Consider the following 17,307-nt stretch of genomic DNA (forward strand, 5'->3'; position numbering starts at 1 on the left):
TTCGAAAATTGCCATTTTTAAATAGTTCGAATAATTATTCGTAAGAAATTATTCGATTAATCGAACGATCATTAGTCGAATGAATACCCTAATCAGTATACTTAAATACTCAAGCAGGACGAGCTCTAGAAATGATTGTGATATTACTGGCTTCAAGAACGTTATTAAAGAATCTGAAGTGGTGCTGATTATACATGTTCTACAACTATTGTTTTTACAACAAAGTTCTAAAATGTTCCAGGGAAATTAAATATAGTATTAGATAGTCAAATCTCTTACTTTTTTTCTTAATTAACAATAATAACAACTCTGTACGATAAATGTTGCTTTTAAGTATTTATTTATTTTTAATTAATTAGCTTAAATTATAATTTAGGCACATGTTTTACAGTTAATATTTTCCTAATTTCATAAAAAATACAAAATAAACAATTTGTACAATATTTTTCATTGTTTAATAACAAAAATCTTTGAATAGTATTTTTTTCTTAATAAAAACAAATAAATGAAAAACTCCAAAAAAGAAATAATAAAAACTTATTTAGCCCCCTGCGCAAACACACCATAGACATGTCACACAAAAAAGATTTTTACTTGAGCAGTTGAGTTTTTAACAGAATTTTTAAAAGTTTTTGTTTAAATTTGAGCAGATTTATCTAAAGAGCCAATAACTTTAATGTATAGTTTTAAAATACCGCCATTTTGTGTAGACAAAGCAAATGGATTGATTGACAGATGTGTCTTTGAGTGGGGCTTTTATCACTTTGTTTAACCTACATAAAAATTATCTAAAGAAAATAAAAATATTTAAAAAAAATTAACTCTTAATTTTTATAATTATGTTCCATGTAAATTCGGATGTTGACCACTTGTATTGTTGACCGCTTTGGCGATTTCTTCTTGTAACGTTGATGGTGGATCGGATAAAATGTCGGTCTTCATTGACAGATATTTTAATTTATTTGAAACGGCTGTTAAAAAATAATTATTTAATAAAATTAAACAATAAAAGTAGCAGTGTTTAAATTGTATTTTACCTGGCCTTAGGTCAATTAAAGAACAATGTTGATCCACCCATAAAAAGGCTGTGCGTCTTAATTCATCTAAACTAGCGCTAGACACTGTGGAGGTATATGACGTTAACAATGGCTCGAGAATGAGACCCAACTGTAAAAGTTTGAGGAAATATTAAATTATTGAATTAAAACTAAAACAAATGAGACCGTTTGTGATTTTTCGAAATTTTAAAAGTTAAATCTTTATAATGTTTATGTGAATGATATTGAATGGTATCAAAACTCTTTAAATTTGACAACTTACAATCCAAAATTTCCAATTATCCTGGGTCCGGCAACGCACATATTGTTCATAGAGTTGTCTAACATGTTCGGTGCCCTGACGTGTTACTGGAGCTCCATTGGCTGGTAAAATTGAATGAAGATGTCTAAAACCAAACAAAACAAATGAAAAAATTAAAAATCGTAATACAACAAACTAAATTCTGTGGCTTACGTTAATGAGTTATTTAAGGCATCACGTTCCATACGCAATGCATCCATGCGTTCTTTCAATACATTGCGTTCATTGCGTAAATGTTTGATATGTTCAGCACCTTTCTGGAGCATTGCAGCTTTACTCAACTGTAAACGTTAAAATAAATTTTGTAATAAACAAAACGAAAAAGAAAAAAACAACCCACCTTGGCATTATTTTGCTGCAGTTGTGGTATTAAATCGTGCAATTGATCAAAACCATTCTTAATGTTGTAACGGCGCTTTTGCTCGGCATGTATATGACCAGCACGACGTTGACTATCACGTGGAAACTTTAGACTTTGTGTGGGCGAGAGTGGTGAATCTTGATCATGAAATGATTCTGGCGATAAACTAAGATGTGTTGAACAACCTGTTTGAGAACTTACAGTTAAGGGATAACTTAACATCTGCAAAGGAGCAAGGGATATTAAAAATATTTATATATATAAATTACAAATTAAACTTACTTTACTGGCTGGCGGACTGCTTAACATAGATGGTGCTACCGGCGCTGGCAAGGAGGTTGATTTCTTTGGTGATTTATGAGGCTGCTGCTGAAGATGATGATGTTGTGTTTGTATATGTTTTTGTTGTTGCTGATGTTGCTGTTGCTGTTGTTGATTTTGATTAAGTTGTTTTTGCTGTTGACTTGTGTGCTGATGTTGTTGTTGTTGTTGCATGCTAATTGGCGATGTTGTGTTAATCAATGTTGGTGATGAAGGCGATGACAATGATTGATGCTGCTGCTGTTGCTGATGATATTGTTGTTGCTGATGTTGCTGCGCTGTTGTTGTGTAAATATTCGTAGCTGGTCCCGTTATAGTTGACACCTTATTTTGTACATTCATTTGTGTTGATTGCATTTGCAGCGCAGTCATCGTTGACATTGCCACATTTGCAGATGTTGCAATGTTACTTGTCGATACACTTTGTTGTTTACCTAATGTTGACATACGGGAATCTATTAGGAATCAAATTTATATTATTTTCGATAAGTTTGTAAATTTATAAAAAAAAATATATAGAAAAGGATTCATTCATATATACACATGTGGACAAAAAAATAGGTGTGTGCATTACTTTTTTTAAAAAAGCTATATAAATTGTAAAAATTTACTTCAATAAGGAATATTTCGCTTTTTTTTATTAAGGAAAATGAAAATCAAGGATTTCCACTAGGGGAAATCTATCCTGTGAAAAATTCTAGAATTTTTTTTAATTTAAATTTCTTTTTGACTTTGAAAATAAAATAGGTGTATTGGGATAATTTCAAATTTAAACAAGGATTTGTCGAAGACGGCTATTATTTTGGATAAATAATAACTCGGACTGTTAATAGCCGGTATATACTCCATTAATTTTGTCAATAACTGTTGTTATCCTCAGCAGGGACGAAAATACATTACGGTATGGATTTACCTGGTAAAAATACCAAAATTTCGGAAAATTTTTGAAAAATTCCTTATCATTACTACAGAAAAGCATAGAGATGCGTTTATTTAATTTTTCCCATAGGTTTTCTATTGAATTTAGGTCGGGGGATTGACTTGGTTACTAAAAAATGTGAAGTTCTTCATCCAATTCGATGAGTCCTTGGAGTCATTATTTTTTTAATAACGGGTATTGGACCTATTCTATTCAAAGTAAACAAGCCCTATACCATGAGATTTTTTTTTTTTGGGGAAATGAACTGTTTTTCTTTCGGTTCTTTTATAATTTTTTTTTAGTTTCGTCTTTTAAAGGGATATTTTGCCTTTTTGTTTTAGTTAAAATGCCTTTGTAACGAAGTTTTTTTTACCATTCAAAGGATTTTGTAATAATATTTTTATTTTTTTCTTGTTCCCAGTACTGAAGAACTAGTTTCCGATCATTGCCACTAAAAAGATGGCCACGACTCTTCCAAAAAAGTTTTTGATAAATTTTAATGTGAAATTTATTCGTAATTAGTATAATTTTAATGAAAATCATACTTTTTCTACAAAAAATACAAATCTGAAAGAAATTTAAATAAAAAAAATTCCAGAATTTTTTAAAGGATAGATTTCCCCTAGTGGAAATCCTTAATTTTCAGCTTAGAAAAGTTCTCCTTAACAAAAAATGCGAAATATTATTGAAGTAAATTTTTACAATTTATATTGCTTTTTTTTAAAAAAAGTAGCGCACACACCTATTTTTTGTCCACATGTGTATGGATACATACAAATCGCACTTGATTAACAAGACGGTATTAACTCAACATTCCCACGACAGCCGGTTCTACGCACCGGAATGACCCGAGTTCACTCGGCCAAGGGCTGTCAACTCAGCAAACACTGCTGCTACAACAACAACTCAAAGTTTTTAAATTTTCAGTAGAGGCTAAAACCTGTTTGTGGTTACATTTTATAAGAATTTAAAAATCCGAATACATCATAGCAAATTCCATTTAAAAATATATTTACGTTTAGCCTTATCATGTAAGGCGTAGGCGTTTTACCACAACGACAGTTTCGTACTAGATTAATGAAACAGGTTGAATAATATATTTAATCTAGTACGAAACTGTCGTTGTCGTAAAACGACTACGCCTTACATGATAAGGCTGATTGTTTTTCTTTTAAATTTTTGCAATTATTGCAAAAAAATCTAATTTTTTAGTTAATACCAATTTTCTGGAAAAATGTGAAAATTAAAATAATAAATTAAAACAAATTTCATCAACAAAACAGTATCAACTCAAAATACAACCAAATTTAAATAAAACAATTTGATTATTTTTAACTTGAATAAAGGCTCAAATCAAAATAATACCTTTTTTTATGAAAACTTTTGTATTAAATCAAAATAATACGTTTTTGTTGATATAATGGTAGTCACTACTTTATCACGAAAATGGTCTAAAATGTGTTTTTCGAGATGAAAGAGTAATCGGAATACGTTGAAATTTTTAAAGTAGATAGATATTGATGTTGTTAGTTGATTTCTTACAAAAAGTGAATTTTTAAAAATTTTGATTTTAATATCCTCTTGTTGATCAAGTGCGATATGTATGTATATGTATTTAGTGCTCTATGAAAATGTAATTTAATTTTATGTTTAGGTTTGTTAAACAGAAAAGGATTCATTCGAAACTAATTGGAAAGGGTTCACAGCCCAATAAACCAAAGACATAATCGTCTTGTATGACTTTATTTATACAAAGAATTATTTTAACAGAACTTAAGGTAACTGAAAAGCAGACTCCAGCATACTCCTAAGTAGGGATTGCCATTACGATTAAAACAAGTAAGAGTGGTATATTCAGCCGAATCTTATGGAGCTAGGTAAAATAATGGAGCGATATTGCAAATTTTCATTAACAAACAAACCTTATCAACAGAGAGATCGTCTTAGAATGTATTGCACGAAAATAAAATCGCGATTTTTACTCCCAAGTTAAAATTGTATACCACGTTAAAGGGAGAAGTATTGCCTTGCATTAACATTTTATTACTGAACTTAGTCGTTTTTTTTTTGCTAACAGCGTATCCAAATCTATCCCAATTATTTTTAAATGCATTTTTTTAATTAAAAACTAATTTGTAGGTATTCACAAAAATTAATTGAGTTAATCACTGAATATTGAGCATTTAAAATGAAAAAATTAAAAACTACTTTTTTGACATTTGTTAGCGAAAACCTGAACTATCACAAAATTCCATTCCGATCGAAAGTGGAATTAATTTCGTATTTCGATCCTTCAGAAAATGTAAAACGAAAATTTCTTTCGGAATGGAACCACTTTCTGTTTTCAAAGTTGAATTGATATTTCTTTGAAATTGTTTGTTTTTCTATAATGTTTAATCAATTTCTGTACCAAAAACTTCACATTTGTATAAGTTATGCAGAAGATTTTAAAAAAGGTAACATATTTGAAAATATTAAAAAAAAAATTATTTCAAAATTTGTGTTACTGCAAGGACCAGAGCATTCCAAAATATACAAATTTTGTATATAAATTTACACTTTAAGCCAAATTTTTTCTAATCGCATAGTTGCATTCAAAAAATGATAACCTGTTTTGTATGCCCTAACACGAGTATGTTCTCAAATATTTAGCAAATAGTTTCCGTGTAAACCAAAAAACATGCAAACACTTACTTGTTGTTAAAAGTTGAGCTAATGTACTATTAAGCATTGGGTCACTGGTTGCCGCCTGTAACTGGGGATTTAGATTGAGAGTATTGGTGCCTGAGATACTACTACCGCCGCCAACACCACCACCAGCACCACTGTTAACAAGCATTGCATTCGTAGAGGAAGATGATGATGACGAAGAAGGTGATGAATGTATCATGTGCTGATGTATTGAATTACTGCGGGAACGTGTCTTACTAGTTTTACCCACATGGTACTTGGTTGGCACGGCAAAATTATTATCGTTTTGGTTTAAGCGTGTATCGAGCTTCTGCAGTGATACATTCAATGGTAAGCTATTCGAACGAAATATTTCTTTTGGCACCAAGGCATTGGTGGAAATTGTAGGTTGAGAAATTTGATGGTGTGGTTGAGGATGATGTTGCTGTTGTTGTTGGTGTTGTTGTTGGTGTTGTTGTTGATGTTGTGAGTTTAACATGTTTTGTAAATGTTGTGCCTGGTTAGACGACTGCTGTTGCTGCTGATGATGTTGCTGTTGTTGAGTGGCTTGTTGTTGCGTGGGTTGTGGAGGTAAATTAAGTTGTTGCGTTATGATACGTTGCTGACTAGTTTGCTGCATATTTGGTGGTGATAATTGTGGGGGTCGTGATTGCAAAGCATTTGCTAGACCAGGTAAATGTATGCCCAATGTTAGAGGTAATGAGTGTGTGTGCATGGTACCACCGGGAGACGATGATTGATCGTGGGGTTGTTGCATGTACATTTGATTGTTTGATGTTTGATTGCCTCTTATGTTTATATACGTACCAGTAGAGGCAGATTTTTTAAAGTTACCTGTATGATTGTATGGTTTATAGGGAACATACCCCTCTGCAGAGCCCTGCGACAAATTAAACATTGTTAGAACATCCGGAGAGGGCACTTCAATTTTGATATTTTGTAAGGCGTTATTGTTCGATTGATTGTTTGCATTTAACTGTGTTGTGGCCTGAGGAGAAGTCATAAGACCATAACCTCCAGGTGCATTGTTGCTGTTGATGTTTTGACCCGTTAATTGACCACTCACCATGTTTGCAATATTTTCCGTTGAACTTCCATAGGTGCCCGTGTTATTTAACAAATTCGTATTATACTGTTGAGGTGATTGAGTAAAAGTGTTATTGATATTTTGTTGCTGTTGCACCTGCTGCTGTTGTTGTTGTGTTGGCTGATAAACAGTGGCCTGGTGCTGCAGTGTGTTGCTCGATAGACTGGGCTGCTGCAAATGTTGTGGATGCTGTTGCATTTGTTGATTCTTTTGTTGTTCCGCCAACATCTGCTGATAGATTGTGGTCTGGTGCAGAGTCGGCTGGGCCTTGTCGTAATTGTGCGGCTCCCGCCTAAACAATAAAGTAATGTTTGTTTTTGGTTTGCCCAAGAATTCTAAGCATGATAACAATAAAAACCCTATAAATTACCTAAAAGGTCTCTGAGAACTCTTTGAAATACGTCCTTTCTTCACGGGGAAATCATTGTTATTCTGACGTCCCATACCTATGCTAATGTTGCTATTATTGTCCCCTCCTCCGCCTCCGCTCCCGCTTCCACCACCGCCACCTACTATACCACTAACAGAATTGTTATAATGTTTCATCTGTTGTCGATTAACCTGCTGCATTAGGATGCTGTTCGTGGTACTTTGGGCTTCAATCATAATGGCATCATCGTTTGTCAATGACTGCATTTGATTGGCAGAAGCATTTGAGCGATTAACCGGTGGCAGCATTTGTACATTACTACCACCGCCACCACGGGCGGCAAACTGTTGTTCGATATCAGAAAACTGTAGAGTATTGAGAGGTGTATTAAGTTCCAACATATTTGTATCATCATTTGTATTTGGCATTGATTGAACAACATTGGAGGAGGAGACATCCATCATATTACTAGAATCTATTTGTTCGCCTCCTAAAAATATAAACAAATTAAGATATAAAATTCCAAAACAAATCAAACATTTTATAAAGACTCACCCATTATGGAAGAAAATCCATAATCAACATTTTTAATCATTTCATCCGAAACTTCTTCCGGTACAGGAGGTAAGCGGGAATTTTGTAATAATTCTAGAATGGGAAAAATTGTTTACTCTCCAAAGAATTCCATACATTTTTCTGATACTAAGTGTTTACAAAACAATTTGAATTATTTGCCAAAGTTCCCTTTTACGTACCAACAAATGTTAAATCAATATCATCTAAATTCGGTTGTAATGGCCCTAAACTGGGCTGTATAAAATCTGCAATTCCTGCTCCGCGTGCTAGAAATACAATTAATATATGCATGTAGTATGTTAGTAGAGTTAAAATGTTTAAATTAAGTTCCTTAATTCAGGATTGCAAAATATTACCAATTTCTCTTGAATCTGGAAATGGAAAAGGTCCATTAATCGCTGAAAACAACGTATCACTAGTCCAATCGTCCGATAACATCAAGCATCTGTCATTCAATGGTGACCATTCTAAAAAGTCGAATTCACTTTTCTACAAAGAACAAGAGAAAATAATTGAAAACAAATTATTTATTAATATTAAATCTCAATAATAGAGTTTTCATGAGTAGGGCAAAAGTCAAAAACTAATGGCGTTTTCTTTTCTGACACAAAATGTTGCCAACATATTGTGTACCATTTATTAAAAGTTACCCATACCCTCATAATGTTTTACATTTTTGCAATTTTCTTTTATGTACCTTCTAAATGTTGTAAAACTATACATTTTGCTGTTTAAAAAGTGCTGCATTTCTAACCCTTCGATAAAATTGAGGGTGAAACGTGTAGCATATCTTCGGGGTTTTAGGGCAACATTATTTGAAAAGAACACGTTATACCCTTACCAAACATTTGTTTTAGAAAAGAACACAGAAAAGGGTAAAAGGCAGAATAAAGGCATAATTTATTTTATGTAAAATATCCTTACAGGGAGACTCGATCTCTCCCTGTAAAGATCTTACGTTTGTATGAAAATTTATTTATAAATATGTATATTATCGTGTACCAAAAACGATTTTTTGTTGGGGCTCAAGCATAATTTGAAAGCTTATAGCATAGAATAAACACATAGAACGGAAGGAGAGAGTAATATATATTGAAAAATTACTCTCTTTTCATACATACGGGTGATACAATAACAAAATACATGCAATACATTCTCATGAATTAGGTTTTTGACAACAGACTTAGGTTTTTGGCTCTCAGTTACCTATCTAGTTATTGTCTATGGCTTATAGGGTAAAGTATTTTTGAGATTTTTTTCAGATTTTTCGGAAGAGGTCGCTCAAGTCGACTTTCTGACAAAAATCGGGTGTGTCGACCTTTTTTGAGTTTTCTTCATAACTTTGTCAAGACCCACGATTTTCATTACTTTTGAGGAAACATTTTTAAAGAAAAATGTCCATGTTTTATTTTTGGCTCATTAAGTTTTCTTTTAAAATATACCAACTTTTTTAAGAGATTTGTGCTCCTTAAAATGATTTTCGAAAGTGGGCTTTGTATGGGAGCTATGACAAATTATGGACCGATCATTATACAATTCGGTGAGATGACTTTTGTATATATATAACATATTTGTATTAAATTTTATTTGAATACGAATATTTTTAAGAGATTTATGCTAGTTAGAGTGATTTTCGGTGGTTAGAAGCTATGACTAATTATGGACCGATCGTCACAAATATCTAAACCAAATTTGTGCTCAATTTGGTTTAGATATCTTTATAACTAAGATATTTATGAAAGCTTATCTATTTTTAGATAGGGCAATCGTATGGAGGTTAGTAGAAATAATGGACCGATTCCAACCAAATTCAATATGCTTCGTCCAATTGTCAAAAGGAAAGCTTGTACCAAATTTTATCATTGAAATTGCGACTTGTAGTTTGATTACACTATGGTGTTGTATGTTATAAAAATCATTTTGTGTACATAAAAGTTTTCGTTTATTTTATATACATACATATGTAACTCAGGAACGGTAAAAGCAAATTCAAAAATAGTTGTCTCTAAATTATTAAGAATTAATTGATCTTTTAAACTGCAATGTTAGTTTTTTTTCATTTTCATAAAAGTTTTAAAAGATATAAAGCGTTATTATTAAACCACGTTATTTCTTTACCTTAAAAGTAAAGAAAATCGTGGTTTTGACAAAGTTGTGAAGAAAACTGAAAAAAAAACTCCGACAAACCCGATTTTTGGCAAAAACTCGACTTGAGCGACTCTAAACCTCTTCCGAAAAATCTGAAAAAAATCCCAAAAATACTCAACCCTATAAGCTTTCAAATTATGCTTGAGCACCTATGAAAATAAGAAAAAAAAACTTTTTTTGGAACACACTAAGGACTGATATTCAATAAGTTCTATCTGAGGCATTGATAAATCTTTTTGAATATAAGTAAATTAATTATTAAAATTATAAATATGACATCAATAAGGCAAATTTTTAAAACTGAAATCCAAAAGGGGCTAAACTATTAATTATTATCTAGATTTTAGCGACCGTTAATAAATGGATTTAATGAAATTAAAAAAATAATTAACTTTCCAACGATAAAATCACATGCATTCCCTTTATTTTGTCAGCAAATATATCCAATATCTTAAGTTTTAAAGAATTTTAATTTGTGTAATTGAAATTGTGTTCATATTTGAAAAAAAAAACATTGTTACTTATTTAATTACCTTTAAATGAGTAATACTGTGAAATTACTAAACATTCTGGGTAATTTGGATTTGTATTATATAAAATAGGATGTTTGTTACTTCACATATCGCAATTAAATTCTGCGTAGGTGGTCTATGTTATTCTAAATAGTTAATTCATAAAAATTAAAAAATGTTATAGGAAAAGAATACTAGAATTCCTAAAAAAATTCAAAATTTTCAATCAGCTGCTCGTCGTAAAACAATTAATCTGCTATAGCTATGTGAAATTTCATGTCAATCGGATCAGCAAGTAGATTATGGCAGAATTGTTTCCAAAATATTTTGATTCTGACTCACGGTGAAGTGGTATAAAATGGGTTAAATTAGTTTGAATTAAACTTAATTAATACTACAAATGGTAGTAATCGAATTAAATTTATATAAAATTGTCGTTGTAATGACTGTGTAATACAAATATTTATTTTATACACAAACAAAATTTTTTTTTACAAATTGTAATTATTACCATATTTAACTCAAAATTGTTCATTTTCAATTTATTAAAAAGAAATCGAGAAAATTTAACTACAAATAATAATGTTTCCTTTACAAAGGACACATTCGTAAAAAAGCGATTGCCGGGTAAAGAAAATCAGTTGAATAAAAACGCCAAAACAACATGTTTGATGAAATAGAATTCTACTACATTTTACTAAAAATGATTGGAATGATGTCCGTGTATTACGATAAAAATGAAATGTGTTATAAAATAAAAAATAACATAAAATATTATTTGTATCACATTTGCATACAAATGATATCGATACTTTCAATGTTATTATACATATTTTATCCAGAAGGAATAATGTTCAATGAATACAAAAAAACTGGAAACTATTTTATTCAAGCCGCTACAAACATTTCATCACTTTTATGCGTTTTACTAAGTTTATGGTGGATGTCGAGGCAACAGAAACATTACAAACTTTTGGAAAGAATACGTACATGGAAGCGCATATATTTGAATTATCAAAGATATCGTTATTATACCAAACTCCGAGTGGGATCTCTTCTATTTGCTATTTTAATTTATTGTTCTAAAATAATGCATGTGCCATTTTTAATAACTCGACTAGATGTTTGCTATTTACCATGGTTCGCCTATTACATACGTAACATAATATTGCTCATAATCTCATCAATTTATGTTTGTATTGTGATGACATTATCTGATTGCATTGAATTTTTATTGCCGTCTCTGGAAAATCAAACGTTAGAACTGAATCGTGTGGATATTAAGAAATTTCAGGAATGGCTAATACTTTACTATGAAATAATTTATCTGGCGAGGAATGATGTTAGCTGTACGTATGGCATCGCCATAATGGTGTGTATAATTTCTGTATTCATGGAATCAGTATCGAATGCCTATTTATTTGCTATATCAGAAATTGATTCTATTATCATATTATTAAGCATTCAATCCTTGTCATGGTTGATGCCAATTTTAATATATTTAATCGTGGGACTCTTGTGCAATAAACTCGACGAATTGGTAAGTTAATATATACTAGCATAACCTGGTGCACTTCGCTACCCCTACCCTAGTAAAATTAAAAAAATATGAAAGGAAATACGAAAATAACACATACAAAATTTGAGAATCTCTCAATTAAAGATCACTTGATATTCGAAAATAACTAACTAATTTTGTATGGGAGATACCACTCCACTGCTCTGATCTCACCCATTTTTAAACCTTTTATGTAAATATCAAGCTTTACTTTAACTTTCCTTTATAAGGGAGGGGTCATTCCTACTAAGCCCATCATGCTTAGCTAAACTTCGAACAGGGAACAGGAATAAATTCGTTTTTAGCTAACCTCCGTAGATTGGTAATAAATTGATTGATTCTTTTAGAATTATAGTTCTCCAGATATTCAAAATTAATTATTTACTTTGTGCCACAACCACCAATGCAATCCCGACCATTTTCAGCCAAACTGTGTAAAATGGTAAGAGAGCTATGCGGACAAAGTTTGAAGAACCTTGCAATTATTACTTTGTATGGGAGGTGACTACCTCCTTTTCGGCCCCTCCCATTTTGGTTCCCCAGATATTCTAAATCAGTATTTACTCTGTATGGGAGGTGCTATGCCCTCTAATCTAATTCCGTCTATATACAGCTAAACTCCGCACAGTAATAAGAAATTAATTCGCTAAAAGTTTAAACACTTTTACAATTATAGTTCTACAGATATTCGAAATTAATTCAGATATTCCCGAACAATTTCAGCGAAACTATGCAAAATTATAAGAGAGCCATTTAGACTAAGTTTGAAGAATCTTACAATTATAGTTCACAAAATATTTAGAAATAACTATTTACTTTGTATGGGAGGCGACTCATCATTTTTTCCGACCCGTCCCATTTTTCATTAAACTTCATGCAGTGATAAACTGTTGAAAATCACAATTATAGTTCTGCACATATTACAAAATAACTATTTACTTATGTACAATTAAATATTTACTCCCATATGCATAAACAGTTTTTTAAATTTGTCAAAGGTTTATAAAACAAATTTTGAATGGAAATTTTGTTTTATAAACCTTTGATAAATTTAAAAATTGTTTATGCATATGGGAGTTAGAAAATAAAAAAAAACACACTAAAAATATATTTATTTAAGTGAATTTAAATTACTAAAGTCTTCTTCTTTGTTTTCTATAACAACTCTCACTTAAAACAGAGCGAAATCAATACTGTTTAATTGTTTCTCTTATTTATTTACAACAACAAATTCGACAAACACGCATTGCTTTGTTTACTTTTTAGCTTAAGGTTCACATGTATACGTTTTTGCATATGTGTTAGTAACATCTTTAAACGCTTATAACTCCTAAAAAACTGAACCGATGTCAATAAAATATATATTGTGCACTTCTGGGAATAAATCCCTTTAAAATGGTATATTTCTTGCCCAAATTGAATGTATAATGTGAGCATAAAAGGGGTCTAAAGAAATCGACTTGCCTATTAATATTATGATAACTGTTTATTTGTTGTATTTCGATCCGTCAATAGAGTAATAATTGTAATATACAGGACTGTTTCGCTTCTTCAGTAAAAGTAAAAAGAAAATTTCTGAATGCAAATGTAATTATGTTTTAAACTGTTTCGCTTCTTCAGTAAAAGTAAAATTAAAATTTCTGAATGCAAATGTAATTATGTTTTAAACTTGAAAAATATTTTAAAAAATTAAATATTTTTCAAACAAAAAACATATGGCTTGAATTTATGGTTCCTTTTTAATTTTTAAATGCTATTGAAATAAAGTGTAATAGAACTGTAATTCAATTGCTTGACAATAATTCAAGGCTTGAACTACACTTGCTTTCAACTTGAATTAAAGTCAAAGTGCTTATTGGGTATTTACTTATAATATTGTTATTTTGGTCTATAAGGCTTGATATTACATAAATGAATAAATAAAATAAAAAAGAAAAATAAATCTATCGGAATAAAAACTACGGATTTGAAACCTATACACACATAATTTTTGGACTTATTTCCTTGGGTTTACACCAAGAGTTAGGGGTTAGCATAAACCAACCACGATTGAACAGCCTAAAAACTACAAACGATTTAAATTTTAAATACTAATTAGTTAATGGTGAAAAATATCACAAATGAAATCTAATTCATGCTCCAACCATATTCTTTGGACTTTGACAAATGCTCTTCATTATAGACAACACTAATAAATTTACCAACATATAAATAAGCAAAGGTTCGAAAGAATTAATTCTTAATTAAATTTTTAAAATCAAAATAATGGCATCGTGTAAATTCAAGGGGATGTTCGTAGGGTTGTTAAAAGAGAAACAAAAAAAAAAGCCATGACTTTAAATTTGAATATTTTTGTTCAGAAAACTTATAAAGGAAATAAAAAAACACAAAATAAACAAATCAAAAAACAAAAGTTATGGATAGATTTTTTTTTATTTTTTTTTTTTTTTCAAAAATTGTGAATTTTTTCAAATGTTTCTCCATATTATTTATGATAACTCAAAAACGGTTATTCCGATATTATTGAAGTAAACTTAAAAATGTTCAAATTTACATAACCTTTAGTTTCGGAGTTATATAACAAATTGAAGCCAAAAATATATTTTTTACTTGAAAATAGCAAATTTTTGTGTTTTAAAAAACTCATGAAAAATCGAAAACAGCAGAACTTCTTCAGGTTTATTCTTTAGGTTTATTTTTGGCTTAAAAAAGCTGGACGAATAAAAAAAACTGGACATTAAAAAAATTACTGAGAAAATGTTAATTTTGGTTTTGTGTAAATAATTTTTTTCAAATATATTATAGGACGTTTAAAAATCTTTGAAAACGGTATTTGTATGTCCTCACTTGTTCGCTTTTCAAGTTTAAGGTTTTATTACCTACTAAAAAAACCTTAAAAAATAAAACTTTTTATCGAAAATTATTTTTTTGATATGTCGCACTGTGGGAGAAATCAACAATTTAGTGGCGCAAAATAAAAAAAAAACTTTGGCATATTTGATTTATTGTTATGTAGTTTCAATCTATAGTTGTTGCTGTACTTAAAAATATTTAATATTTATTAATAACTTCAGTGGTTTGGTATTGGCAACTATTTAAATGTAAAAAAATGTTGAGAAATTTTTTTATGAAGAATTGTTTTCAATGTTTTTATTAAGCAGAATAGTACAAGGTTTTCTTTAAGTTGTATTTTTACTTTTTTTTATGTAGATGGAATATGAGGCTTGGTAAATCAGAAAAATAAAAATATATTTTCCGCTGTTTGTGATAACCAATAGCCATATTCTAATAGATTTTTTTTTTACTTTTTGAATTTTCGGAAGGTTGCCAGTTACTAATGCAGTGAGATGCAGTCCTAATTTTTTTACCAATATCAAGGCTATATTATAGACTACATATGGTGAAAAATTCAGCTGCGAAAAAGTGCGAGGTGAATTTATATAATTTTTCAGAAATTTTAAGAAATTATTATCGTTGGGACGATGTAAAATCTCGTACTAAATTTGTTCCTTATTTTTTAAGATTGTATATAAGAAGTGCTATTGGTAATTACATTATATAAAAATGAAATTTATGTAATTCTAACTACTTACAAGTTGCTAAGAACAAATGCCCATATACCAAATTTGACATAAAATTATGAGTCCTTTTAAATATGGTAGCGCTTTATTTAGATTAAAAATATAACATTTGCAAAGCGTTTTATGTCAATATTAATATATTTGTTTTAACGCTGTGTTATATCCCCATTGTCCAGAACTTTATCTGCAAGCTATAAAAAAGTGGAAACGTTATCGAAAGATGTTAAGCAACTTTTGTTGGATCCATTACTTGCTAGTGATTCATCATACTCGTTTTTTGATGACGACGGGTCCAAATATTTCCCGATTTTTTCCATTCCGATTTTGGTTGTTGCACAGTATAATTGTTATTCGTTTTTAAAAATAAACTTATTAATAAAACTAAAAAAAGTTTAATTTTATATGAATATTTCGACCTATGCCGGCAATAGGGTAAATGTTCAAAATCTATAGATTTAAATAGTTACTTGCTATAAATAAAATTACTTATAAAATTTAAATTTTTTGAAAGATATATTAAAATAATTTCTTAGAATTGAAAATAGTATAGAATTTCTTCCGAGGTAGTGTAGTTTAGCAGCCTCTCCCGGTCATTCTACGAAAGTAGCAGTACCCATTTTGCATTACTTTATTAGCTTACCCCCTTGCCTGCAATATTTCCATATAAATGAAATTAATTTGGCCAAGCGTTTAGAAGATACGAATTTAATTCCACTAAATTAGGGTTTTCTCCCACTGTGTGTCGTAGTGAAATTTTTTTTCCTCATGCCAAAAACTATCGAAAAATCAATTGCACAATATCGATTGCAAAATCGAAAGAATTAAAAGTAATAAATTAAATACTAAAAATACTGCCACTTTATTTCGTTTTTGAGCTTACGGATTTGGCCAATTCCAAACATTTAGAGATTTGTAAACAATTTTTAAAATCTGTACATGATTCCTCTAAATTTGTTCGTATTAATATTTCAAGACAAAGGTCCAATGACATTCGGTGTCTTTCTTTAATATACAGATTGTTTAAAATAGGATAAACTCTTTCACAAAAAGCGTTGCTTACTGGTATTGAAAATACGAAACATACAACTTTTCTAAAATTCTCGAATTCATTATTTTCACCTTTCATAAACAAAATAGAACCATATCATTTGACAAATCTCTTGATATTTGTTTATAAGCTTCATGAAGGAGCAGTAATCAATACATAGTTTATCGTTATTTAGTTCTTCAGATATTTCAAGCTTTTTGTAAATCTTCCCAAGAAAATAGGACATTTTATAAATTTAAAAATGCTACTTTTTAAAAAAGAGGAGTCATCACCAAAGTCATAAAAAAAGTAAATTTTCATTTATGGATATTATTGTCCAAAATTTCTATTTAGCTGGACAAATTCAATTTTAGCTTGAAACTGGACATGCCTCAAAAAAGCTGGACAATCCAGCCAAGTCCAGCCCGGCTGGAAACCCTAGGTTTATTACTTTGCCGCAAAGCTGCATATAATAGCAACAAAATGAGATATCGATCATAAAAATCTATTGGTTTTTTTCGAATTTATTCACAATTAAGTGAATGCGCTCATTTTCACAAAATTTAACTTTTTTGTTTGATATATGTATATAAAATTGAGTAGTTAATGTTCTTCTTTCGATTGATTGAATGTTGAAAACATTTTCCCCGTGCAAATTTTCTCACATATATTACGTTTTAATCGGCTCAGTAGTTTCGGAGTTATAATAACAAATTGAAGCAAAAAATATATTTTTTATGAAAAATATCCAATTTTCTTGTATTAAAAAAATCATAAAAAATCGAAAACGGCAGAAA

At 30.1% G+C, this 17,307-nt stretch overlaps 1 protein-coding gene across 2 annotated transcripts in view; it reads right to left on the reverse strand.

Annotated features, from left to right (window-relative positions):
• Positions 1 to 323: 323 nt before the first annotated feature.
• Mondo (mondo) overlaps positions 324 to 17,307 on the reverse strand; it is a 97,538-nt gene continuing 80,554 nt past the window's right edge. For both annotated transcript variants that reach the window (XM_065502392.1, XM_065502391.1), the window contains exons 6-16: positions 8,041 to 8,173; positions 7,864 to 7,950; positions 7,664 to 7,756; positions 7,109 to 7,598; positions 5,655 to 7,030; positions 2,003 to 2,496; positions 1,700 to 1,942; positions 1,513 to 1,640; positions 1,321 to 1,444; positions 1,038 to 1,167; positions 324 to 971 (exon numbers count right to left, since the gene is read on the reverse strand). In XM_065502392.1, coding sequence (XP_065358464.1) covers positions 838 to 971; positions 1,038 to 1,167; positions 1,321 to 1,444; positions 1,513 to 1,640; positions 1,700 to 1,942; positions 2,003 to 2,496; positions 5,655 to 7,030; positions 7,109 to 7,598; positions 7,664 to 7,756; positions 7,864 to 7,950; positions 8,041 to 8,173 — 3,432 coding nt within the window. In that variant the 3' untranslated portion in view covers positions 324 to 837. The remainder of the gene's footprint in view (positions 972 to 1,037; positions 1,168 to 1,320; positions 1,445 to 1,512; positions 1,641 to 1,699; positions 1,943 to 2,002; positions 2,497 to 5,654; positions 7,031 to 7,108; positions 7,599 to 7,663; positions 7,757 to 7,863; positions 7,951 to 8,040; positions 8,174 to 17,307) is intronic.

The sequence above is a fragment of the Calliphora vicina genome, chromosome 2 (assembly GCF_958450345.1).
Source record: "Calliphora vicina chromosome 2, idCalVici1.1, whole genome shotgun sequence".
Lineage (NCBI taxonomy): Eukaryota > Metazoa > Arthropoda > Insecta > Diptera > Calliphoridae > Calliphora > Calliphora vicina.